The sequence below is a fragment of the Bolinopsis microptera genome, chromosome 9, assembly GCF_026151205.1.
Source record: "Bolinopsis microptera isolate Bmic1 chromosome 9, MBARI_Bmic_1.0, whole genome shotgun sequence".
Taxonomy (NCBI): Eukaryota; Metazoa; Ctenophora; class Tentaculata; order Lobata; family Bolinopsidae; genus Bolinopsis; species Bolinopsis microptera.
The window spans coordinates 13,903,431-13,931,208 of NC_087080.1; the positions used below are offsets into that span (position 1 = coordinate 13,903,431).

General features: G+C 39.4%; 1 protein-coding gene across 8 annotated transcripts in view; it reads right to left on the reverse strand.

Moving 5' to 3' along the window:
• LOC134820332 (polypyrimidine tract-binding protein 2-like) overlaps positions 1-27,778 on the reverse strand; it is a 35,173-nt gene continuing 7,395 nt past the window's right edge. Inside the window, exons 1-16 of one of the 8 annotated variants that reach the window (XM_063830576.1) lie at positions 24,791-24,824; positions 10,291-10,513; positions 8,829-8,908; positions 7,572-7,721; positions 6,728-6,905; positions 6,373-6,547; positions 6,113-6,212; positions 5,342-5,516; positions 5,009-5,221; positions 4,431-4,516; positions 3,362-3,395; positions 3,006-3,098; positions 2,695-2,843; positions 2,496-2,563; positions 2,181-2,346; positions 1-1,911 (exon numbers count right to left, since the gene is read on the reverse strand). In XM_063830576.1, the coding sequence (XP_063686646.1) occupies positions 1,843-1,911; positions 2,181-2,346; positions 2,496-2,563; positions 2,695-2,843; positions 3,006-3,098; positions 3,362-3,395; positions 4,431-4,516; positions 5,009-5,221; positions 5,342-5,516; positions 6,113-6,212; positions 6,373-6,547; positions 6,728-6,905; positions 7,572-7,721; positions 8,829-8,908; positions 10,291-10,483 (1,929 nt within the window). In that variant the 5' untranslated portion in view covers positions 10,484-10,513; positions 24,791-24,824 and the 3' untranslated portion in view covers positions 1-1,842. Of the gene's footprint in view, positions 1,912-2,180; positions 2,347-2,495; positions 2,564-2,694; positions 2,844-3,005; positions 3,099-3,361; positions 3,396-4,430; positions 4,517-5,008; positions 5,222-5,341; positions 5,517-6,112; positions 6,213-6,372; positions 6,548-6,727; positions 6,906-7,571; positions 7,722-8,828; positions 8,909-10,290; positions 10,514-15,499; positions 15,713-21,061; positions 21,249-21,500; positions 21,528-21,597; positions 21,849-24,790; positions 24,825-27,778 lie in introns of those variants that run through there. The other 7 variants (XM_063830573.1, XM_063830577.1, XM_063830574.1 and 4 more) reach the window with 7 other exon arrangements.

A 27,778-nucleotide genomic window follows, 5' to 3' on the forward strand; every position in this document is an offset into this window, starting at 1 on the left:
TCATCAACATCTCAAGTTTATCAAAACTTTTAAACATTAACAATTCCCCCAACACTGATCCGTAGAGTTAACTTATATAATCTAATTAATGTATATAATACTTAAAATTTGCTGGAGGATTTAAATTTAACTCGGATAAATTCAATACGTTACCTTTTAATTTTATCAAGTGTCTTTGGCATCATAGATCTGAAAAAACATGACAAGCGAAAGACTCTCAAAATCTACCCTGAAATTTTGGCTGCAAGCAACGACGGTATGTTTGGTGAAGAAAAGAAATTTCAGTTGATGATAGCTCCTCTTTCAACAACAATGTACACGATCACTAGCTAATATTTCTTGGTAATTTGAGCATCAAACTAGGTTATAATTACAAAAAACTGACTAAAAATAACCCAATATTATAATCATAATGTACATCTATTCTGTCAAATATAACAAGAGACAAGCACTGTGATACAGAGAGAAGATAGAAAACATCTCAAATTTTAAAAACACAGATAGAGGAAATACAGTTCTCTATTATCGAGTAGATATTATCATGTAGTTCCAAAAACAAAACCCCTCGGATAAAAACGTTTTCAGAAGAGAGAAAAAGTTTTCTAAAGTTTAAAACTCAACCGTCTAGGTCTGTTTATTGTCTGTTTTTCAGATCAAGAGATTTTAATATGCAAAACAAACGATGTAATGTACCTTGAAATTGCTGCGATTAGCCCGGAAAACATTAAGCCCAAAATATTGCACCTCATGAAAACAATGCCTGATTCCAGGAAAAACAACAAATTTAACTCGGCGAAATAATATAAATCTTGCTGTTGAATACTTAGGTACCGTGTTTAATGGAAGTAGCAAAGTGATGTTTTGGAAAGTAATTTTAAGCTGACAAAATGAGAAGGATAAGATTTTCTAATAAAAGCTAGCATGAATTTTCCGCGTTCCGAACAATGGAAACGGGAACAAAATTTCAATGGGATAAGTTATCGGATAACCTAGTGTTACAAAGCATAATTAAACATCAACGAAATTTTCGGGAAAAATTAACCATCATATGGACACAAATATATAATAAACCTAAATTTACAAATTCAACGTATCATCATCATCATCATGGTATATAACATATCAAATGTTCTGTTTCTATAGCTGTTTCTATAGCAGGGTCTCAGGATGGGATAAATTCTCGGGGTATGAAGACTTTCTGCCCGCACGTAACGCATCTCATGGTACAGGTAAAAGTTCAGTGCGTAAACACAATCCGGCGTCCTGGGACCGCTGTTTCTCACAGTAATATTAAAGCATCATGAAACAAAATGTCGGATTATTCCACTAAAACACACGTGCAGACATGTTACGTGATGTCCACGTGCAGTCCACGTGCAGCCCAGCACGGCTCAACTTATCTGAGTAATCTCTCTAGCTTCTCGGGCCAAAAAACCAATCAAACTGACGGTAAAACATCGCTACATCATCGTCACGAAGCAGGGCAAAGTTCAACTGGCACATTTTTGATTCCTCTTCAGTCCTCAAGTTTGATAAAACATCTATTCTATAACTAATAATTAAATTAAAGTACCAGTGGAGCTTTACCTATGGTATAATTTATATCACTGCATCGTGATCGACGATTCGACGCGAATTATCAATAATATTATGTCAATAAAACTAAAATGTAATCGTCCCCAAATGTGCGGTTGCTACGCAGCGGTCGGCTACGGTTACAGCAAGCTTTCTTCAAATCAATGACGTCATATCTTGATAGCGTGACGTCATCACGAAATCGTTGCTGCGCATGCGCGGCGTTGCCATGGTGATGTTGGAAGTGTGGGCGTGCACTTCCGGTTTCTACTTCTGAATACAGCCAGCTTTCGAAAATGATATTCTCAGGTACTGTCTGCCAGCCTCTGTGATGAACTGAAAGAAAGGAATGAGTTAGAAATAGACGGTCTATCCATTGTGTTGTGAATGATATAATTTTAAAATGCAATTCAATTGAGTCGACTTAGTTATTTTACCACATTGGATTGAAGGCGTTTCCTTTTCAAAATTATAACCGCCATTACTTAGATACTACCAACAGTCATCACTAACAACTTTTATCTCAGCCATCTCAACTAATTGATCTATCTCAACTTTCTGAACTTTCTCAACTATGAACTACCATATCAATATCTACAACTAACCTCCTTGTTGTGGAACTGCACGAGACCGCAGATAGCGGAACTGGTGTTGGTGAACTCAAGGAGTGCCATCTGTTTGTCAGGACGTTCTGAGGTCAGGAACCGGAAGTTCACAATAGTTCCGCAACTCTCAAACATCTTCTTCAACTCTTCTTCCGTTACTTCCGCCCTGAGGGTGATAACAGAGGTGAGAAATAGGAATGCTAAAGAAGAACTCTAAAAAGGAAGACTGGCAAGTTTTCCAAGCGATTCATATGTATAATTTGCAAGTGTTTCTAATAATAGAACTATTAGTATAACTAGACGTCAGGAACTTACGGGATATTCGACAGGTGAAGACAAGGGCTGGGTCCATAAACGTTTTCTCGAACTTTCTGGTTCGGTTTCTGGAAATGAAACATTTTCTAACATGTTTAAAATCGACAGCTTACTAATCAAGGATCTCTCATCAACAAATTTCTTAATTCATCAGGTTTCTATTCCAAAATTGCTGGATTCTATTTCCCAATTTCCTTACCCTAAATCTGTGGAGAGGAGAATCAGAAAAGTCTTTCGTGAGATCTTGTGCTTCGTCCGTTGGTTTAGGCATCTGGACCTCCATGTAGATGGAGTAGGAAACGTAAATCTTCTTATCTCCGCATACAACTCCATTCAGTGATAGAAGAGCTGGAGAGATGTATAATGTTACTTTAGCTGGTTGAAAACTATTATTTCTCAATAAAACTATTTCAATTTCAATCCCAAAGAACCATAGCCCATAGGCAATAGGCATAGAAGGGTAAACCATAAATAAATAACGTAATAATGGACACGGTCAAGTTGACAGACCTTGCTGGGCAGAGATAGGATCCTGCATTTGTACCAGAGCAGTATCAGGCTTCTTGTAGAGAATCTTGACTCTCCTTACATCACCGTATACTCCTGCAAACACGCCAAAATTATACTGACTGTTCCGCGAGGTTTTTAATTTTGTGGGTGGTAAAATTTAGCAATCTTGAAATTTGCTGCTCAATTTTTGGTGAATTGTGGTATAATGGGAACACTGGCACAGAAGAGCCAGGTTTGATGATTTTATCAAGATTTAACCTCGATTTAAAAGAATTGTCGACACAATCAAGATTTGGTCCTAACGTTAATGTTACAAGAAAGGAAAGAAAGAAGAAAGACGAAAGTTCTTATCTTACCAAATAGTATAAACAGTGCGTCGGGCGAGGCAATCTGAAAGGAAGAGAAGATATATAAAGATATAAGATCTTAATCCAGCAGAATTTAAGTAAGGGTGACAGTAACCGGGATGCATGCTCATCGCTAGAAAGCAATTGGTCGGAACTTTCGTCGGAACTTTAAAAATTGTTCAGTTTTAAATCTCCATAAACTATGCAGTTTAAGGCGTATTTTATGTTTGAGATGTTAAATATCACGTTTTCGGAAGTCTCGCTTACGGAGATTTAAAACCGATCAATTTTTTGGATCAAACTATCGACCAGTCGTTTTTTACCGATGAGTATACATCTAGGTAAGTCTCATTTTAGCTCTTGTGCTCAATTTCTGTCGTTAAATTAGTTTTAATGATTTGATCTAGCAAGGCAAGCATTTCATTATGATTAAGTCAAATACAGCAACCAAGTTTTTCAAGCTCATGCATTATCTATTGAATGGGATTTCAACAGAATATTATAACCCACTAGAAGCCATGCATCTAAAATTATTCAAAATTATTCAAAATTATTCAAAATTGAGCATTTATCAAATGCAAATGCGCTTGCTGATCACAATTCCAAATTTCAAGATTTAAAATATATTCGGCAATTTGAGCTGAAAAAGCTAAGAATTTAGGCATTCTAGCAGCACAATAATTGAGGGCCTTGGACATACATAGTATATACTATATATTATATTTATCTTAATTTCGTAAATAAGATTGGAGCTCAACTAGAAAGTAGCTGTACACGAAAGCGGTGTGTTACGATTATAAATAGCAAATCACAGCACGATGGATGATCGATTGAGAGATCAGATTATTTGTTTCGATATTGATCACATATCACGGTTCATGACAAGACTGCAAGGTAGTATCACATGTACAAGTAGCGAGAAATAGACATTGATACTGATGGGAAGCGACACACGTGCACTTTAAACAGCGTGCACGTGTTTAAAGTGCACGTGCAGTACGTCCCCACTAGTAGCCTCCTGATAGTAAGTCAGTGTAATTGAAGGAGAGGTTGGTAAGTATGTGTGTTGAGTACTTACACATTCGGCTAGATTACTGACGAGGAGGACGGAAGAGATGGAGTATCCTAGTTGAGGATGTGGAGGTAGCTGAGCTGCTGTGATAACTGGGAATTAACTTGTTACACATTTATTGTTAATAATTACTTTTAAGCCGGAAATAGGAATCAAACTTGATGTCTGTCGACGCAGAAACCTTCCCTTTTGAAGGAAAAAAGACTTTGAAAAATCACCATTAGTAATTGGTATCTATCACTAACATATAATATAATAATCTCTACTATAATCCAGAGAATTCTTTCTGTATGTGGTATGCCCACGTGCAAATCAGACGAGAAATAGGAAGTTGCATAGCAACCATGGTAACGGTGTTAAAAGTGCACTTGCACGTGCAAGGATTTGAGAGGGGCATTTTGATCGTTTTTTTTGTTATTAGGTGGTGTTCAGTGCGAGCAATATTTCAATTGGCTGTATGTTCGGTTGTGATGAATATTTGTTGATGCTATAAAAACTGACTACCAAAGAATACTATTAGCTTCCTCCCTGTGACCACGGGCTTTCTAGTAATATATATAATCACTATATCAATGTATACTTACATTTAAAGTTATTAGGCAGTATCATCTTATCATAGTTCAGTGGCGACAAGGTGGGGGTAGTGATTGTACTAGGAGTGGTAGCGATCGTCTGAACTGGGTTTGAGGCTGCGGCTAAAGATGGGTAGGCGGTCAGCTGAGGCTGGATCATCTGTGTGTATTGGAGTCCCTGGAGTCCCTGGAGTCCTTGCATTGCACCTGGGGTCTGCATTGGACCTGAGGACATTGCTGGGTTATGCATTTTTCAAGATTTAGAGATTAATAAAGCGGAATGAAAATGTTTTATATAAGTCAAACTCTCCAACAAATTCAAATTAAAAACACTTGGTGACTCACTGAAGATAGGAATGTTGTCCATCCCCAATCTGGGAGTGCTCCTCATGAACTGAGGAGGTTCCTTGGTGTAGTCCCGGGCCTTGTCCGAGTTACTCTTCACGTCCAGGTCCTTCATCTTGGTTTCGGAGAGTCGGAGGGTACAGCATCCTGAGTACACGTTCTGGTTGTTGAGTGACTGGAAGGATAGTGAGCGGTTATTTTCATGTTAGGTAAATTATCAATTATTGATAATTTATTAGTTTATCTATTCACACATCGAATTAAGAGTTGATACTAGGGAATAGACCTGTTACCGGTTATAAAACACATTTCATCCGGCTCAGTGTAGTGGCAAAAAATGTATCTGCAAGGCTATAAAAAGATAAAAGTAAAGAAGGCGCAGTACGCATGTGCCATGCAGGGATATCACGAACACACTATATTGTTTCCGTTAAGACCTGTCAAAAACCCTGTTTAACAAGGTCAACGTGCAAAAAGTACGTGTTTTCAGCTTCACGGTTTTGTTTCAAGTTTGCTTTTACACTTGTTGACATGATCGGAAAAATTACCAGGATTATGAATAAAAACAAAAAATGTATCGGGATTTATTCATAACTATTTGGGTGTCACCTTGTGCCGGGAGTAAAATAAATAAATCAGATTAAAATTCTTCTTTTCTTCTGAATTTTCAGAACAATGATTTGCTAGCGAGTAAAGAAGTCCAGTAAGAGGTTAGGTGTTAAACTTAGTGGAAACTAGAAGCAGAGTAAATGCAACATTGTTGTTACTTACGTTCAGGGCAGCCATCGCTGAGAGCTGGTCCACATATTGGACGAATCCTTGGAACTCTGAGTTCTTGTTGAATGTCACGATCTTTGCGACAGGGCCGAACCTACGGATATTCACTTATTATATTATATGATATCAACATCAGATCATATTCACTTTTAAATATCATTATTTTACTCTGATTAAGTTACTCGCATTCTTTAATTTGGATTGATTATGTACACAGATCTTATCCATGTAAAATTACAATGTGTGGTAAAAACCTTGAGAATATCTGATATAGAGTATCGAGTGTAACACTGTAGATGGCTCTCTCGATGATGAGATGGAGAATACAACCCTCTTGTAGGGGTAACATCTGAGCGGTGGAGAGGGCGGAGGAGGAGACTATCTGGGGGATTGCAGGGGGCATGGCGTTCGGAGTCTGTGCTCCCGGATCTGGAGAAGATGGAACTGTTTGAGGGTTAGAACTGGAATGTGGGAAAATAGCGAGACTTATGGGGATGTAAATGTGGTTAATTCAGTTTGGAATTTAGAAATGGAATCAAATCAGGGAATTTCATAAGATGATGTTACTGTGATCTATTGTGTGATAATAAATTAATGATAGGTACTCACAAGAAGCCAGTGCGTTAAGGGCGGCCTGGGTGGCACTCTGGGACTCAGCATTTGTCTTCAAGTGACTGTGCGTTGATAACTGTATGAATACGTGCTTGTTCCTGACAATGGCCGGCACGTAGTTGTGGTAGTTCACGAACGCTATTGCCTGAGATTCCTCCGCAAATTCTATGAATGCCTGGAATGTATAGAAAATGCTAACGACAAGAAAATGGTGGAGCGAATGGGATAAACGGGGGCGTACCGTTTTAGCACCCACTGACAAGTTATTAGGGGAATAAGTAGTGAATGGGGCCGGGTTGGGGGGTAAGGTTTCAATTATTAGGACCCGGCCTCAAGCTCATTAGGTTAACACCCCCTTGTCATAACAATGTTACGGAAAGAATTTTTCGGGGATGATTATTAATTGGAGAATGAACTGATAATAAAGGAAACGGAGGTATGGAATGTAGTTTCTAGTTCTAGTGGTCTTTGGTACCAGGCTCTATGTTCTATCAATAGGCATGTTTAAAGTTTCATTTATAGCGCATTTAGACAAATGACACAAAGTTCGGATATTTATGCCGGATAAGGACAACGCATGGAAATTATCCAATATTTTGTAGTACTAAAACTTTGATTATAACAATGAGGGCCGGTGTTCAGTTGGAAAACGGATTGAGATGTCATTAAAATTAGTCTAACTCGTTAGCTTAGTCCCACCTTAGTGGGAGACAGGTTGGGGCATCACGTAATAATTTAGAAAGGCACAGTTTCATACAGAAATAAAAATGAATAGTTTGCTAAAAAGGGCTTTCCCCTATCAGAAGCTACAGTTTCCCATTTAAAAGGCTCCAGCACTGACCTGTCCCTTTTGTCGCATGATAAGGGTATTGATGACAGTCCCGAACTTCATGGCCAATATACACAGGTCCAGAGCGGATATGTCCTCCGGGGCATTCCGTACGTGCACCACTTGGGTGGGTTGGATCGATCTTTGCATGTCCAACTTCAGCTGAAAACATTGAAAACGTCAAATTACATGAATTGGTATTGGTGAGTTTTTTGTGCTTTGATGATAGACCGTCCTATGAAGATCGAGTTTGGGAATGCTGTAACTGAGTCAGTGGACAGGAATGTAGCTGTTTCCGCCACTGCTAGCGAGTAAAATAGCAGAGATTCGTACCGGGCACAATAACACGTATATTGAATAACACGTACATTGTCATGACCCTGACCGTAGACATAATACACGTCATACAGCTGGGACGGTGTGTCATTAGGTTGGGGATAGTGATCTGGAGTCACGTGGTAAGTATCCCGGGGGTCCTGGTGTGGAGCGACAGGACGGAGCTGGTAGCTGCCAGTCTGGGGTAGAGAAGTAGGAGGAGGGGTTGGGAAGTGTTCCATAGGATGTGTGGGAAAGTGTTCCATAGTCGGAGCGGCTGGGAAGTGCTCGATAGAGTTCATGTCTCGTCCGTGAAGAGGAGGTTTATACTAGAAAGATCTAAAACAAAGAGACTGAAAAAGTGAGGAGAAACATTGAGAGCTGGAGTGTTGACTGGAGATAGCACGTGACGGAGAGAGACCAATCAGAGAGCTTGGAGCTCATCACGTGACTTGTACTGTCCAATCAGGGGAGAAGAACCCCGACTTGTCATCGAAAATGTAGATTTGTGTAATGATCAGTGATGATGATGATAGTTAGTTTAATATTCTCTACATATACAGCGCTTGGCTGGCTGTAATGCTGCAGTGGGGTCGTATGAGTGCTGAGAAACTTAACAAGTTTAATGTTGGCTTCACCTAGATTAGAGCTACTCCAGTGACTGCACGTGTAAGCATCTAATTTATTCAGTACATGAAGTCAACTTGATCTGTCGTTATGATTACCTCATTATCTTCAAAGTTTGAATGTTGCAAATCCAATTATGGAAATCCTATTAGAGAACCATTAACTTTATCTGATTATTTAAAATTAATGAAGCTAAGACTTGTAACTTTATGATTATAGCGATTGAATATAAAATACATAATTAAAACGGTTAGCCAATAGATTAGATTACGTAATGGCTTATGATAATGATATGTTAAATATGTTAAATATGTTAACATTACTAACCTTTTTAGCCTCATTAGTTTCAGCTGGGTCTACATCAAATGAGACATTGGTCTTTCTGTTGACTATCTCTATGACCGGCCCTAGAATAAAGTGACATCATTAGTAAACCGGAAAAGTTAACAAGTAATAAGAGTCAATGTTATTCTAAACGTTTCTAAACCGTTAGACTAATAATTACGATAAGGTAAACTTGCAAATTGCGTAGAATTAGTTGCTAGAAATCAGGTCAAAAGTAGCAAGAATTTACGCGGGCTTCGTGTGTGTCAAATAATTCTGTTCGGCAGAAAGCAATGTTGAAGAGAAAAATGTGAAGAGAAAAACGCGATGAAAATCAGTGCACAAGTTCGGTGTGGAGGAGGACACAGTTGGAATATACCCGCAACTAAGTACCTCGAGATTTCAAACGAAGGAGCTGAGAGTAAATAACTCAGATTTGAGTGTTTCACGAAACTTAGCCAAGTGAGAAGATTTCTATGTCGCTCCTCCTCCGGTTATACACACGGAATAAGAGAGAGAGAGAGGGAGATAGAGAGATAGAGAGATAGAGAGATAGAGAGAGATAGATAGAGAGAGAGAGAGAGAGAGAGAGAGAGAGAGAGGGGGGGAGAGAGAGAGAGAGAGAGAGAGAGAGAGAGAGAGAGAGAGAGAGAGAGAGAGAGAGAGAGGGGGGGGGACGAAATAGAATTAGGAATAGAGCCCAGTCAAGGCTCATGATAGTAGACAGCAGCAAGGTTTCAAAGGTAAAAGCATTAGGGTGACTGAGTGTGAAGAAGTATAGGGCTTATAGCTGATGCTCATGAATTAGGGGTAAATATCTAGGATATTTGACGGTTAAACACCGCCTTGGGTAAACAGATTACGATCTTGCTGAGACAGACTTGAAAAATGCTTAGTTCCAATCCGTGCATCTAATAGGATTAATTTTCTGTTGTAACCCTATTTTTCCTCCACTTTTACATTTTTTGCGTAAAACAGATATCTGTCTGTCTAAATTCGGAAGAAAAGATGTTGTCATAGTTGTTGCGTTAGTCGTGAAGACTGCACTAAGGATGAAAGGACTTGATGAAATATTTAGATCACGTGACACGCTCAATACCACGTGATACGTACAATTAAAGGAAGAGCAGCGAGTATGGAGTAAGAAAGATAAATAGAGGTGTCAAGAGCGAATCAGCAGCTGGAGGTTCCTAGGTCCGGGCAATTTAAATCATGCATTTGTTGTTGACTGTGAAAAGGTTTGTCATATCTATGCAGTGTACATCAGAAAGTTGCAAGACGATCAAATAACTCTGATATCACATGAAAATTTGCAGTTTGTCAAACACAAAAATATAAAATAAGCATAGAGCGGGACCTAGGAACCACCTGAAAAGAGATACAGTCTTCAAACTGATAGTAAGTGTTTGGGGTGAGATTGCAAATATTAGAGGCTGTATATTCAGGTTCAGCGGCATAAGCCTACCATTTTGTGGGGCCTGGTCCTCGGCAATGAAATAACACTGCATGGGTGCACTTGACACAGCCGGCATTGACGGCACACCGCCCCCTGGATAGAGCAGGGGTCCTGCCAAGTTACCCAGATTTGGAAACGTGCCACCAAAACTTGGCACTGTGCCCAAATTTGACGGCATGATGGTCGGATAAGTCCAGCTCATTATTGTGTGTGTTCTAGTGTGCGTCACTTACTGAAATAAAGCAGCTCAAGATACAAAAGACAATTTAGAAACTAATACTTATTATCTTTACTGTTCAGTGACCGAAAGATTTTCCTTTCAACATGGTATCACACAGGTTCCCGCAATTCGCATTCTTGAGTCACACACACACACTCACACACTTTCACAAACGCTTTGTTTCGTGCAGACTCAGTGCATTGTTCTACCTGGCTATCTGGCTACATGAGCCTCATTAAACCAATACTGGTGCCAGATCGTGGAGCTTGACTCTTATAATAATACACGCAGCGAGCTCACCGTGATACACTGATTATTATAACTTGAGGGTCAGAGAGTGGGTCTGTATTCATGAAAGTATATTATATATATACATTTTTTGACATAGAGCTACTCGCCACTTATGTCCAGGATCATTATAATATATAACGCCGGACTTCTAGGCAACGTGCTTGGTTGTGGGATAATCCATGAAAGTAAGAGAACAGATATTGTTGGTACAGACATGGGAGATGCTGAGTGGCGGTGGGGTTAAGGTACGTGGCGGTGGGGTTAAGGTACGTGGCGGTGGGGTTAAGGTACGTGGCGGTGGGGTTAAGGTACGTGGCGGTGGGGTTAAGGTACGTGGCAATTCTTACAGACTTATTAAGTGATTTTGACTAACGGTACAGCGGAAACAAGGTAAAACCTGCAAAGTTTATCACTATTAAAAAATAAAAGCCCGCCAATAATAATTCCGATATTAATGGCCGCTGGCTGACGTGCAAAGGGCAACTTGATATAGCGGCGATTAACAACCAATACAGCTAACTGGATCTGTGACAAGGGCAAATTTACAGTGTTGTCAGAAAAACACACCACCCTACAACCGACAGCAATACCCTGATCGAGTCTAGCCGTCTAGAACGGGATTAACTGGGATAGAAGTTACAGAACATGCGAGGAAAAGTCTAGGATTAAAGTTGAGAGGGAGAGAGCGAGGGAGAGAGCGAGAGAGAGAGAGCGAGGGCGGGCGAAGCCCCCCTTATGCTCTTGGTCTGTCACCACCCCGCTCCGTGATAAGAATCTATTGTAACCCCGGGTGTACATTCACTGTACACTGTACACCCCGTATTAAAGGCACATTCGTGTCAACAGAATGTAGTGCTGAGCTCAACTCCCTCACTTTCTAATATTCGCACAATTAAAGATGTGATATGCGTCTGGGGGGAGTTCTCTCTCCTGCGAGCTGCTAATATAATCGGAGCTTCTTCGGTACGAGACTTTATGTCACGGATATTAGCAAGACTTCGTCGGTTCGTTATAGTTGGGTGTCACTCCGATATGTTTAACCAATCCTACCGATATGTTACGAGTTGTTGATAGAAGTTGAGCGAAGACTACACTTGTTAATACTGGGTTTGGAGCTATGAATAAATGGGGTGACTGGAGCGAATGCCATGCCATATGAAAATAACTCTATACGAGCAGAATGTTATGACAATGCTGGTAGTCATAGTGCGACTCATTGCAGACTGACGAGGTAAACGGCTCCATGTTTTCAGTAATTATCAAATCATAATGACCACAGAGACCCTCACCACCCCTCACCAAACGGTTAAAAGATCATCATAAAATCTAATTTCTGAAAATTAGGTCTCAGAATTTGCACCTAACATGTTGGTTCGTGATCGTGAAATTTCCATACCTAATGACCTATGTTGTTGTGTTGTCGCTGATGAGTAATTACATAAAGACATAACCAGTGAAACAGAAAATATTCCCCCGCATAGATCTTTATAAATATAAGTGAATTCTAAGGCAAATAAAGAAATATAATCACGGCTAACGAACTGAAACCCTCTTCGAAACTGTTGGTTATAAGGACCAGCTGAATGAATGGCGCTCAGGAGAACAATGCCATGATGACACAGAGGCACAAGAACGATTATAACCGGTTATAATGCAACCTACATAATGTTTATATAACTACTGCAAAACAAAATACAGTAAAAATAAGAGTCCGAGAAAGCTCGGTATTTGGAGAGTAGGGATCTCTTGGGTGTAATTAGGTCGGAGATCATGTTACGAGGCATTACCAATGATCGGAGGGAGAGAAACGTTGTATATGTGTCAGTGTGTGTGTGTGTTTGTGTGTGTGTGTGTGTGTGTGGAGTTATGGCAGCTGCATTCCTCAGCTCTCATTGAACAAGGAGCTGTCACGTGACAGGGTGAAGGCTTCTGATTGGCCAAACAAAGGGATTACCGGCATCGCTAAGGAGCGAAATAGTGTCGCAATTATATGCAAGAGAAAAAGGTAATCGACTGGTCCTGACTAAGGAGGGCGTAATCTGGACCTATAATTTGTTCAACCATATGTTGGAGAAAATTTGGGCACGAGGATTTAGATTCTTTATTTTGACGGTCATTACAGTGCTAAAGATCAGTCCGAAGTCAAATCCTGGGTTGATAGTCTGGCATTACCACCAAATAGCACTGTATTAAACAACCTTGAGCAATAACTGGGGTGGCCCCCTCTGTTCTATATTTAGAAAGTGCCACAGGTGTTCTGATACTTTATTTCCGCATATCGTCTGCACATGGTTTGAGCGTGGATAAATCAGAGATGCGCGCCACTATGCGCGCACCTTAGCAGCATGTTCTTAAAATTACAGTTGAAATGTCTCCACTAAGTTTCAAAGTCAGCGCCATACGTACAGTACCTCACACTGGCAACTCCTTCGGCCAGTACAACCGCTAGTAATCTAATAGTAGTTCAAGAAGGGAACAGGCCTAATTTCTAGACGCAAGACGTACATTATGACCATATTGTAGACAATTGTAAATAAAGACCGGGCTAGCCGAGGTCAATCTCTCAAGTGATTCGTAACATAACAAACCAAACACCAAAATTTATCCCGACTAGATTTAACCAAGTCTAAATACTAAGCTACCCTTCAGGAGAGTGTAAGTAGCAGTAGCTTCTACACACACACACAATCAAACTCTCTCTCTCTCTCTCTCGCCCTCTCGGGGTGGGAGCCCCTTTTCACAGCAAGTTCACATGTCCCTGTAGTAGTACTACGTGCAACAACCCTGCTGTAAGCCACACAACCTCCCCTGTGTGTGTTGACAACATTTGCCCTGTTCACAAAGAGTCAACTAATTTGGCGACAGATTCACTCACATGCCTTACATGTTATATAATCTCACATCATCACATCTATCTCGTAGCAGCATCAGCACTACGAGAACCACAATATATAATATATATTATATATATTATATTATATCGCCAGGCACACATTTTGTTAATGCATTTTAAGTAAGATCGATATGGATGTCGTGTTATAATATAAAAGCTAAATCGGTAAAAGGCACATTTTATAGCCTTACAGAAATTAGACCGTGTGATTTCCAACTACATATCCTACCTGACTGGAGATATTTTCAACAAATCAACAGGTTCCCCCTATAAAGGTCTACATACCGTTAAATGGAAGCAAGACAAGGGCTTAACCTAGCTCACATAGTATAGGGCAATGCTTTGTAGTGTCCCGGTATTTGGGCTATAGCTGGATATTTTATCATGTTTGGAATTATCTGTCATGTTTCCTAATTTTACCCGATAAGAAATTGTCGCAATTCCTAAGACGAGGTATAGTCATAATATATAGGATATTTTACATCGCCAGAAAATATACACCGCCAACGTACAGATAGTTCATAGTATTTGTAGATATTGAAGTAGGGAACTCGGCAGTCGGCTATTACTGTAAAAAATCTCATCATCAACAATCATCATCTTCCAAAAACTTGTTAAAAGGGCCTCAAAGATTTACAAAGGAAACTGCAATCAAATTTATCAAAATCTTTAGCTAAAAGGAGATCTTACGTAAGGAAACAATCAATAAACCACATAATTCGTAACACCTCGGCCACACCGATACAAAACACTGGAGAAACAACACTGACTTTAAAAACAAGCAAACCTACGTAATATATTCCAAAAAGTATTTACGTTAAATTATGTTGTTTAGCAAGTTGTATGATTGACTTGAAATCTCTGCTTCAGATTTGCTTTCAAAAGTCAAGCATGAAGTCGTGTAAATTTGTAATGCAATGGAAATTTCCAGCTCAAACAATAGTCCGCGGTAAAAAAAGCAGTTTTACTTGGTTTCCGGTGCTCGTGCTGTTTTTTTTCCTTTGCTTGAACTTTTCTTGTCAGAGAAAACTTAGACTTCCTCAAAGTCAAAACGAAATCTTACACTAACTTTAATCAGTAAGTAGGTGCTGATAGCGCATTCCTCGCGAGTAGTACGGGTTTGAATCCTCATCAGATCAAAGAAAATCTCAGTTTTTATAAACCCTTCCTCTCCTCATAAATTCTTCGCAACAACAAAAATTGATCCACGGACAATACCAAATTTGAGTTATATGGAATTAGACAGTGAGTCAGCTAAGCTTTAAAACTGAAGTCTAAAAGTTAAAACAGATGTCTAAATCATCTGTAGAGCACGCTAATGAAGCTGCTGATTATCAAACCAACAAATACCAAGACATTGTTACTAAGAGCAAATCCTTACACAAATCCTCAATCTGTACCAAGCACTGAAAACCTGGCACGATCCCCAATACCGGACCATCTTTATGATCGATTATAATATTATACTATCTGTATGATCGATTAAACATTATTTGGCTTTTGAGACGCAGGTACCGCGGTACCTATGATAAACTGATACATTGTATTAATGAACACACTATGATAATTAGGCATGATAAATTAGCTATATTCTTGAAGATAATGTATAGTCATTAGAATCAGGTGACTTGGAAATTCATCAGATTGGCATAAGAACGTGTTGGCTGGGATTAAAGTCTATTTATAAGATTCTTTTGCTAAAGCTTTCATCTTTATCTTAGGACCCAAATCATTGCTAAATACCGAGAATTAACGGGAGAATTCTTTCTGCTATTTCAGTATACAATGAACGACAACAGCGGACTAAAACGTACCTTTTAAAGCTAAATCGTTATCAGACTTTGTACGTGCAGCCTCCATTTGAAACGTCAGCAAAATTATTCTTAAAAAGGCAACAACAGCACTTGAACCAGGATCACAATCACCACAAAAGAGTACAGCACTATTATATAGGAGATATTATCTCATCAAGCTACTGCTGTCACCACAAAAGACTTCCCACAGATCAGGGGGACTCTCTCACAGTCTCCTCAATTAACAGCGTCATTCGAAACTGCTACTATCAGTGAGGCGGTAATTGGGTAATTAATGATGATAATTGGATCGTTATCGGGTGGAGTTTGAGTTTGGAGCTGGATTTGTGGTCTTTTGTGACCCGTAGGTCGCTGTACTGGATTTGACGTATGTGGGGAGGCACTTGTTAGAGCTTTAGAGGGAGTTGCAGGTCGGATACATGACTTTCCTAATTATCAGAGGAAATCGTAGAATTTAATGTAAGCACAGAAGTCATGTTTTGCATACTCTGCTCGACACGATCAAACAGACGCCACCACCAGGGGACACAGATCCTGACTCTGCAATTAGTACTTCTACAATTATGTATTTTAAAACAGATATAATTAGAGACCTTGACACAAACATCATGTACATCTTCGATCCGAAACACACAGTCCACTTCATATTCCTACGCTGGCTTCTCACATTTAAATATCTCTCGGGAAAATTTTCAAAAATCTGACTCATGTCGACTGATTGGACGGAGGCGATTCGTAACTAGGCCCTGCTATCAAATTCTTTCAACAGGTTTCAAGAGTTTAGGTTTCCCTAGAATTGGAACGGCTTTGTACCAAGCGAAAAAAAACCCGTTTGTGTCAAACGAACAACTTTTAACATCGGAAATTTATCAGGTAGGCACACGAAGACATGAGGTAGAGATTTGCAAAACCCTGCAGAAATGTAGGAGGTAACCAAACCAAGATAAATTAATCTTATGTTCTGTTACAACGTAATCATGTGGGGAGGATTACATCATCACTGAGCTGGGAGAAACACCGGAAATAACGTCAAAATGTACGCCGGCACGAGATTGGAATGAGTGGAATATTTGAAATACCTAGAGAAATAGGATGTAAAGTGATTAAAATAACTAAATGAATTGGATATTCAAAATAGCAAGTAAAGTAATTCAACTTATTTAATGAATTGCAGTAGTGGCCAGTAACGGTAAGGTAGAAAGTTTGTGACGGCTCAGCAGTGAGGGAGTGTGATCGTAATAAAGATGTGCCTTTTTTAATAACTAAATTGAGAAACTTCACGGCGATATGATTTCAATTCACGAACGCTATACATAAACCCCAACATTATTTCAATCCTATATCTACTGCCAATCATAATGTATTCCTCTTCAAATCATAATTTCTTACCAGCACAACCATCTCAGATACATCACAGAATCATGAGCTCTACGGAAAGCAACTCCTAAAACCCATATAACGTATTATCCGCGACATGTACCGAGGGTGATATGTCTAACCCCACTTTTAAAGTCGGTAACAAGTCATTCCCGGCGACAACTTGCGCTGGAAGCTGTATAACCTGTAGTTTATTGTAACAGTTGACTTTTATGTAAGCTTTACTTATGAGTAATGGGACAGGGAGTGGGAGTTTGAAATGTTAATAATATTATAGTAATTTTACTTTCCGGTTCTACACTTTTATCTTGAGAATATGTTATCTGCACTGTTCGTGTTGTAGGGAGCATGTCTTTTTAAAACAAAGGTGAGCCGCCACCCTACCATGGCAAAGTCTGTCAAATAAATGCGAAACAAGTACAGTTAAGTTACATAAAGTTCAGTATATTACAGTTAAGTACTAGCAAGTACAGTTAAAAATAGTACTAGTTCTGAGCGGCGGTACATCGCAACCACATCCCGACCATCCGTACTACTCTCTCTCTCACTCTAACCGGATAATAGTTAAATTGAAACTCAATCTCTTATTAGATCAGAAGGCTGATAATCGCTAAAAACTCGATTTCCCCGACAATATAATGGTATTAGCTGGTGTCTGACGTACGACACACACTACCCGGGGGACCACTCATGTCAAGTTCAGGGGTTTTATTGGGGAGTGGAGGGGAAATTGAGTTGTTGTTAGTTTTGGTTTTGGTTACACGAGTGCATCGTTTAGGAGATTTGGGAGAAACGAACGAATCTTTTTTTTTCGTGGCTGTTTATAAAATTTTGCGGTTTAGCAGGTTGCTGCGTGTATGAATTAAAACATAGAAAAGTGCGAATTCAAGTTTTAACTGTCAGAAACAACTGCCAAGCACTCCAGAAGCAAAACTTCTGTTTGATCTTTTCGATTACTTTCACATAAAAAAAATCGTCCATGTGAAAGCAGGAGCCAAAAATCGAGCAAGACTATTCAAGGAAATATCGATGAATAAAATTAGTGGGAAAAAGCAAAGCTAGTCAAGAGTTACAGTATTTACATAGGTGTTGCTGTGTTGGCCGTGATTTTTCGTGAATTACCTGAGCCTTACAAATTCCGGAAACCCAATCTGAGAGGATATCAAAGAGGAGTCTAATTGTATGCGGTTTTAGTTCAACTATGCAGCACTTTAATACCATTACCAACTTATCGGATGCCCCTATACATATCTCTGAATAATATTATATTTTATGCAACATATCAAAAGACTAAGGATCTATAGGGCAATCATCAAAAGCAATCGAATTTGAAGATTGCTAGAAGTGTTGATTAGAGTTGAGGAGTTTGCTTTTTGTGAGGATGAGAATTACGTTTAGGTACACATGCAGCAAGGATTGCTTTGTTGAAAAACTGTCAGGATAAACATTGTGATTGGTGCAGGGTCAGGAAACGGACTGACGATAAAGTTTATGCAATGTTTGTGTTGACTATAAATGTTGTGCACGAATAATCGTATCAGGAATACGAAAAGTAGAACTTAGAGGATGTAGTACGACACTAATGCCATGAAATGTTGTCATGGAAATAAATAAATATATCATGACTACTACTATCATAGTAGCTTTTAAATTTTTTTGGTATCCCATAAAAATTGGTCTGCGATAAAACAGGCAAGGACAGCGGACTTCAAAGAATCGTGTGTCTGTTGCAAACTTTAATATCAAGTTTGTAGGAATGATCGAGTGGTAGTATCAAAGTAATGAATGATGACAGCATAATTAATTGCGGATCCTTCAAAAAGCGGGCCCACATCGAGTATCTTACTAAAAATATGATTTGAGAGCAAAAAAAGTTGACTGAACTTTTGGCTCGGTGACAGAGAATTTTTCTGTTGCATTCATGTGTTCATATTAAAATGGACAATGTTCGACAGCACATGTAATGTTTTATGAAATGAAATGCCGAGTAGATACCTTATACAGTGTTCTAGATGCAATTTCAATTGATTCCGGGCACAATTTTCTACTACTATTATAAGATATAACCATAGGATCATGTTGTCCACAAAGGTGAACACAACATAGTTCCACTCGTCCACTGTTAATGCAATATCAATCTCAACTGTATCGTGCAAAAAAGTCTGAATCATCATTTCTTTCAATCAACTGCACAAGTTCTTCTTTGATTGTAAAGCAATTGTGGATTTACCGACGTTTTCACGACTCTGACACTAATGCACTGTCCGAAATTGTATTAACTTTTGTTAAACTCACATCGCTCTAAATTAGACTGACTCATCGTGCACATTTTTGAAAGCTATATATAACTACATATAACCGTACATTTTAATTTTCAAGCGGATGAATTTCCATAAACAAGATATTTCATTTCCGATTCATTTTCTCTGACGGCAGGAAAATAAGGAATCAAATAACAAACCAATCAGAAGACAGATAACTGCCACGTGACATGCTTCAACCAATAGGAAGAGAGGACCAGATGTGCGCGGGCCAATAGAAAACAAGGACCAGATGTAAACACTGGAGACAATTATAAGGTTACACTGGACGCTTATCCCATCATATTCCAGCAACCAATGATTCGCAGTAGATCCAGGGACCAGCAATCAGCATATCTTGCATATTTAGCTACCAGAATATCTTGCATATTTCTTACTTAGTTACTACAATTAAGCTCTAGATCTAAAGATCTCTCATGTTAGAGAAACTACCTTTTACTACTCGTAAACATATCTTGCGAACTCCATGCATATCATGCTACATTTTGAATTCATAATACATTTAGTTAGTCAATAGATTATCAGCTGTACATTAGCATGTACTACTACACTAAATCTTACGTATAGAAGTGAGAGTACACTATCAAATTCCGACATTTCTCAACAGGAACTGACATGAGAACATAGCTTCCAGCGGCATCAAGCTCAGGAACATATTTAAAGAAGTACCAGCAATGTTCTGACCAAATGCCGGAGAGAGAGGCTGTGCTTTCCCTTTGAACGGGTCTGATAATTGTGGAAACCTTGCTAAGCACCCCATTTAATGAAGGTGGAGTCAAAGCGATATAACTACGAGCCGGAGTGTGAATCTGATAGCTGAGTAGGGGTTCTCTTATGGAAATTATTTTAAATCATCTCTCCAGCCATTGGTCGGTCTCGGGCAGTGTGACGCTCTGATTGGTTTTCAAGAGTCACGTGATGTCAGAGCTTGATGTTGATTGGTTAAATCGTTTTGGACGCGGCAAAAATTCCACTTGAGAGAGATCAGCTTTAAATCACTCACGTTTTCAAGAGAATTGAATTCCTGAATAATTCCGATTTTGCCGAGGTCAACCTAACGGGGTTTTCTGATGTATCTGTGTTGAGTACATTAATAGAACATTAGATAACTGCACATTGATCACCACAAAACTCAGTAATTATCACGTGGGTCACCCCGAACTAATGTGGGTACATTGTACAATGTACAATGTATAATGTACAATGTACAATGTATAATGTACCTTTGTCAACTTGTAATCTGACTGCCAAGGGTGGCTGCTTTTACCTCAGTCCACAAAATGAAATAACGGCAGAATGAACCACTGGTTTCTAGTCAAACGTTTCGGAAAGCTCTCGAGAAAAGTTTAGTCGGATTGGGTTTACTATCAGGAAATCAGTTACATTAGCGAAAACATTCACTGGAGAAACTGGATGGGCAACAAATTACGACGAATCCGCCAGAAAGCAGGATTTCAGCATTTAAGTAGGGGTAAGTACTAAGTACTAAGAACAAATTGTTTAAATATACCAAATTCCTTAAATAAACCAGCATATCCAGCGAATTACAGGTCACCCAACCGGCACCAACCCCTCATGAAAAACAACGGAACGTATCCTGAGTCCCGGCTCCGTAAGTAAATGTTTATGAATCTCTTTGACCTGATTAGCTCTGATAAATGACGATGTCTCTTTGGTTGAGAGAGTAGCGGTTCCTTCCTAAATTGATATTTTCTTGTAGGCTATTTATTTACTCAGATTCCCAGGAATAATTTAAGATTTTACATTTCAGCGATAGGACCCAGATTTTAGAGAAAATGTAGCTCTAAACTCCTCTCGTAGACTACAAGGAATGATGTTTAATGTAATGAGAGTCTACACCCACCTGAGTCTGTATTCCCGCCCACAAAGCGCACATATTGTATTAAGTAAGAGAGTATAGGGAGAGCAATGATCAGGGGTAGAGAGAGATAGAGGGGGTAGAGAGTTACACAGATTGACATCTCACGTACACTGCCTCGGAGGCTGCTTATTCAACCTTTTCAACTACAATGGCATGCTAAGTACATGCTAATCATGTGGTAATGTTATGCTGGCATAATTATGCTAATTGCTAATTGTGCGCTTGATAAATAGAGTTATAATATTCATAACATACTATAAATATGTTTATTATAATATATGCCAGAATATAATATATTTATAGAAATGAAGCCCCGTGTCAACACAAAACAATTCACTAAAACAATTCACGACACAACTGCCGTAACAAAGTGAAAATTAGCGGGAAGTTGTGGTGAAGTGAACGTTCTCCTCAGACTCACCAACTATAACAAGTCTCACACTAACAGGCTAAAACACAACCTTTAAATAAACCCGCTCCCTGCTCAATTACCCTTGTTACCTCACTACAAACAATACCCGTTACAAGCTAGATAGAATTCCTGTGTCCTCCTCTCCCTCATTCTTTCCTCGCATTCCCCGGGGAGACAAGATTCTGTGTTACAATAATTCTCTTTGTGTGTGTAGTTATTGACCGGCTGAGGTTTAATGTGGCTAAGTTAGTGTGTGTAGTTCTGATAGTGCGGACTGGGGAGGCGCCCACTTGGAGTGTACTTAACAATGGTATCAGATCCTTAACTTTATAAACTTTCTAAACATGGCTACAAATTTACAAATGTGAAAATAATTTTAGAATTGCGAATTAGATACATGACGTTTCATCATGTCGAAAGAACAAAGATCTTAATGGATTCAAGCGGCTAATTTTCGAAAATTACGATTCGCTATATTTTATCTAGATTTATCTAAATAATACCGAATAGTGGAATTTCCAAAACAAGGATTTCAAAACTACTCTGCTAAAGTTTCAAAATAAACAGATATTTTTCATAACAAATTGGTCGGTTTAACACATCTAGCACGGTGTTTTCAAAACATGGTAATTCTCGAGGGAAAAGACACCTGTTGAACTGATAAGGATTTGTAATGGATACAACCAACGTTGCCAAGGAGACGGCCACAGTATTTTGATCTTCTGAACATGCAGACTTACAAGGCTACGACCGTGTAAACAAATAACACACTCTACCTATGATCTACTGTAGATATATCTATGATCTACTGTAGATGACAATGTGAGGGTGGATGGCAATATTATCCAGGCTCCGGACGATTGACCAGAAAATTCTGCAGCAAAGCAGTTGCAGAAACGTTCTGGAATATGACGTTTGCGGCATGCTTTATTGCAGTAAAAATGATAATCAGGTCTCCCAAAATTCACGAAACATAAGATGAGGCATCGCTACCTGCCAATAATAAAATAGCCGTGAGTGTGACCGCTGTAGCCATGAAGATAATAATGTATAGATTATAAGTGTTCTCGAAAGTAAAAGTAGGGTCTAGATCTTCAATCATATCATCATCATGTGTACACATCTCTCCAATGTCACACCCATAAGAATATTATTATTATGTGGTGGTAGGATGCAAGGCGTCTCCTTCGTAACACCACTACATAACTTTAAAACATTTCACAAAACCCTGATGCTTTGCAACCAGCTGCTTGCAGGACTTGTCACCCTGCCAAGTTATTTATCCAAAGAGTATGTAACTAAGAGTGGTGTGTACCCGCTTATATTCTATGGTATGTACTATATGTGATATCGTGGGAAAGAGAGAGAGAGAGATAGAGGGAGAGCTGCTTCTTGATTGAATGATCGCAACATTCCAGGGCTCCGTCACTTACCACAGTAATAAGATCAGTGAATGTGGTGGACAGTTGGGGGAGAGGGAGAGCCGTGGTCGTGCGGTTCCGGCCCCGGTTCTGTGTTATCGTGGTTATGAGGGTCACAGTGAGTGGAGCCAGTAACGTCAGGTATACTGTGAAGTTAATGGTTTGGTTTGCCCACAAGCTTTCATGCAAATCTGATAGGATAAATTTTGTGAATTCTTATCGGAGCAGATTGCCGGATAAAAGAAATTTAAATCTCGTAAACCGATACATTCGCAAGGAATACTTTGAAGAATCAAGCTAGAAAACCAACAAGATCATGTGAAAACTCTATGAAAGTAGGTAGGGCATATAAATAGCTTGCTTATCAGTGCTTACTTGATGCGTTCACAAAACATTCTCACTTTAAAACTTCAAGCACGACGCAAAAATAAAATTTTATTCATGCAAATTTATATCCTTCAGGTATACAAAATTTGCACGAGTCGCAGAAGAAGTCTCATGCCTCAAGATAAGCCTGGGTAAATTAGCAGAAGAGAAGAAATGTATCCAGGAATTAGGAAGGTGGGATAAACACAGAAACAAATTTTATACCGGTTTCCAGTCTACCGTGAAACTTTAGGACCACTAACAGTCTACAATTGTGGGATTGGTCGGCTAGTTCTAATGCCAACTGTCTAATTCACTTGCTCTGAAGACCGCCTTGAAGACAGTGTGGACCGGGAATGTTTTATAAAAATCACTATCTCAATATCGACTGGAAATAGGCCAGAACTCTACAAATCCTCCACTGCACTCTGGGTTGAAATTTTTCAGCTGTATTCGGTAAAAAAAGATGGCTATAGCTAGTTTCAAGGTAAATATCGTAATTTCGCCAACTTTGACCAATGAGTGACCACAAGTAATCAGTAATGCAATATCCACCATTATTCAGAAAAAGTTATAGTCAGTACAGTTTCAGATTAGGTCCAATAAAACTGCATTAGTTTGAAGAGCAGGTCGATCAGAGAAAATAAAAAAGGTTTTAAGTACTCTGTCCTCAGAACATCTTTGTACGACTTTAAATCACTGAAATTATTGGTTCCCACATTCATTCCCAAATACCGTGGTTCCTTCACCTCTCCCCCAGAACACCTGGAATACTACTGGATATAAGTACTAATTCTCTGATTGAATTAACTCTCTCGAACTGATATTATTTCAGTCTCCATAGGAACAACGACAAGAAAGTAACGTTCCCCTTTACAAGCGCCAATTACGAGCCAGCAAGCAAAAATTCCCGAGTAATTGGCCCGACAAGTAGAGGTACATTAGACCAAGCACCTCCCCTATCTAGCTGAGAGCTAGTCACGTGACTGCTATATTGTACTCTGGAAAGTTGCAGCACTGGTTCTGACGGTGGAGGAGCGTGCATTCATTGCAACCACTAATTGCTAGCACCAAGGTGAGACGTTGAGAACTTTAAGATGAAATAAGGTTGAAGACAGAAGTCGCTGGGAGTAGAACTAGAACTGGACCGTTGGGATATAATAAAGATGTAAATAACCGTTAAACTGAAATGAAACGAACGACAAATTTCACAAGCTTAAAACTGACTGGTTTGTGAATACTGAGCACACGGTAATTGGATGTTACTCGCACGTCAATGTTACCCGTATTAATATTTCTAGAAACAGATGAAGGGGAGTTGGAGATATTGTAAAATCTAATCATCTATGGCAGATGAATTGGAAGAATCTCTCCTGGTGTTAAATCAGAAAACAATCATGATATCTCATTATCAGTATGATCATTACCCACTGTATGTTATTAAAAGTGTTATCAGCAGCTGTAGACACGTGGTATTAAAACACAGCGACAAATAACCAGCGCGCCACTTACATGTGAGACAGCAGGATCTTGTAGAGCAACAACTATAATTCAAGTACTTAGAACTGAATTACGCGCTCTAGACTCTCCCAAAGACAAGGTCAAAACATTTGGTGGCAGTTAGAAGAAGGGGGTGTAGTAGGGAGAGTCTAGATGCAAACAGGGCCCCATTGTCCTAAATGTCCCTGTGCTCTGTTACATGAATCAGGGAGCAGGTTCTAATAGCGTGCCTAATGGATGTTTCGTTTAATTTGTTTTGGGCGACCTCAACTTCTAAAGTTAGCGTTTAGGTTCAGGTGTTGTTGAAGGGAGCTGACAATGAGGGGGGAGGTGTTGAGTATTCATCAGAGTGGTGTAATCTTAGATGTTACGCTTGATTACAAAGAGGTTACCTTGTAGTACAGTGTTTGAGGTATTACGCAACAGTGCAGTGAGACAGGAGTAACAAAAGATCTAGATCTAGAGATGATGGGTATTCAATATTCATAGCGGACACTAACATTGCTGTTACATTAATGATACTTGCAGGAACCCGTCTAATCCTAAAGTGGTGTCAAGAGACAGCAATATTCATCTATTTTGTGATTTTTATGCTCCAAAAAGCTATAAAAGTATTCGACCAAGCCAAAACGTTTCAATGGTATAATATCTCTCACGGTTTTCACGGAAAGTTATGTTAAAGTTGATACGACATAATATTGTTGTGGTGTCAGTAAAATGGCAACAGATATAATATATGCTGACGTAGTGGAGGTGGCAAAACACACTGGAGGGTTGAAAGAATGGAGATTAAAGAACTAAACGGTCATGGTTATTCAAAATATTCACGTGAGCAACGCTGGTTAATAATCAGTATGAAACAAGTTAACTATGCGTCGAGAGGAAAAGCAAAACGGTATGAAGGACTCCAAGCTTCACAATCAAGTGAATGAAGATACAAAATATAGACAGGCTATGTAGGAAAATAAATCTTCTATTTTGGATGGTTCAATAGATACACTCCCCTCATTATTGTTGCTATGGGATTGTAATTGCGGTTACTAAGATAAAGACTCTGCATTGTATAATGCTCACCAAATAAGGCGTGTGAATAATTCAACTTATTCAGTGTCAGTTATAGCGGTGGCGGCGGTTCAGTCAGGATAGCAGCCGATCCATCCATCCCAGTGTTCAATCCAACAATAACCTACCGTGACACGTGTTTCTATGACAACCAGTCACGTGATGAGCTCCAGCCAATGAGAACCGGAGTAGTGGGGTCTATCTATTGTGGTTGTAATAAGGTAAAATAACTGTATGTCAAGAGTACAGTGCGCTTCAACTAATGATATGATTTGTTAAACTGACACGTGGGCGAATCTTTGGCCTCTGATTGGTCAGTGAGAAGTCACGTGGGCAAATACTGACCTGTGAGCGGGTGAGCGGGTAATTCAACAGAGCGGTCATTTTAGCGTGGTATCCCTTGTGTATACGGTGTAATACTGCTGTAAAGCCCGGCTTTGTTTGAGAGATATTGTGAAAAGTGTACGTGACAACTGGTGTATCTTCCGACTGGAATGACGGTTATTTCGGCATACAACAGTTGATGGGATCAATAAACTAGGCAAAAACTCATTAAGCAAGCTCATTACAGCTCCGCTTAGTAATGCAAACAATAGTACAATGTGTAACAATGATATAAGGAGACAAGACAGAATCCAAAAAGTGGTAACAACCTCTGCAGTACCACGTCCACAAAGAGTCGGAAAGGACTGAAGAGCTGAAGTATTGATCGGAAATGATTCGTATTTCACACTTTCATTGATCGATTTAACTGTGACAATGGATTCAGCTGGGGGCTCGCCTAGTCGTCAATCAAGTCTCAGGAATTTCAAAACGCATGAGTAACGACAAGCTCAAATATCAGGCTCTAAGTTATTTTGAGTTGGATTAAACGAGGTTTATTCATCAGGGGCCCTGTCTTTCAATCTTTCATAACCAAATATATAAACTTCACGCTTCGCAAACTAATAAGTTAACAGATGAATAGATGTTTCACTTTCAGCTTGTATATTTCTTACAATCCTGCATAGCCGCTCACCTACAAGCTTTGGCAAAGTGCAAAATGCATACGGTTAACGGTAATTACCAAACGGCAACTTTACAACCGAGTAACACAAGTCTTGACATTGTCCCAGGAGAGATTGATGCAGTTTCCCGGTCCCTATATTATTATTTCAGTGACTGGTCCTACCGTAAAGCGAGCATTGGATTTCTACCCTGCATTGTCCCGACCTCCACTTCAACAACCCGGACAATGTACTAGACACAAGTCAACACTAGCTCTCCTGGACGAACACCTTGAGCTAGACTAACGTTCAGCTCTACTACCCAAGAGGGTGCTAGTTGCTACCGGGAGGGTGCTACCGGTGCTACCACTTTATTCTTTTATTATCAAACACAGTGTTTTCAAGGTGGCGTGTTATAGTGATGCTAGCTTGGAGAGTAACCGCTAGGTGGGTGGCCACATTATGCCTGCCTCTTATATAATATGATACAATGGAGCAACTTGGAGGGGTCTTTAGTTCGAATATCGACACATTTCTCCTTTGATGCAGATGAAGTTTGGGGTTGTGCCAGCAACTACATGATATTATATAACCCTTAGTGTTATCGCATTGTGTCTTTTAGAAACAAATGACATGATCTTTCCCTTTGATCAAAACTCGGAGAAGTAAAACAGGTCATTGTGTTTTACCTAAAACTCCATAATTTTCTAACACGATGGCTATAACTTGTCTTTAACATTGTGAGGACAGATCGTGCAAGTTGGAATAGCGAGTGGCGTATGTTCGCAGTTCAATATATCTTCTAATTTAGAACCCAACCAAAGCTTCGTGTAATCAATCTAGAATTAATTAATTAGACCCCATTCTTTGAACTACCACTCACTCACTCATTGTCAAGTTAAGTAGAGAGGGTAGCCCAGAGCCCTGTTCATGATGTACCCTCTAAACTTTA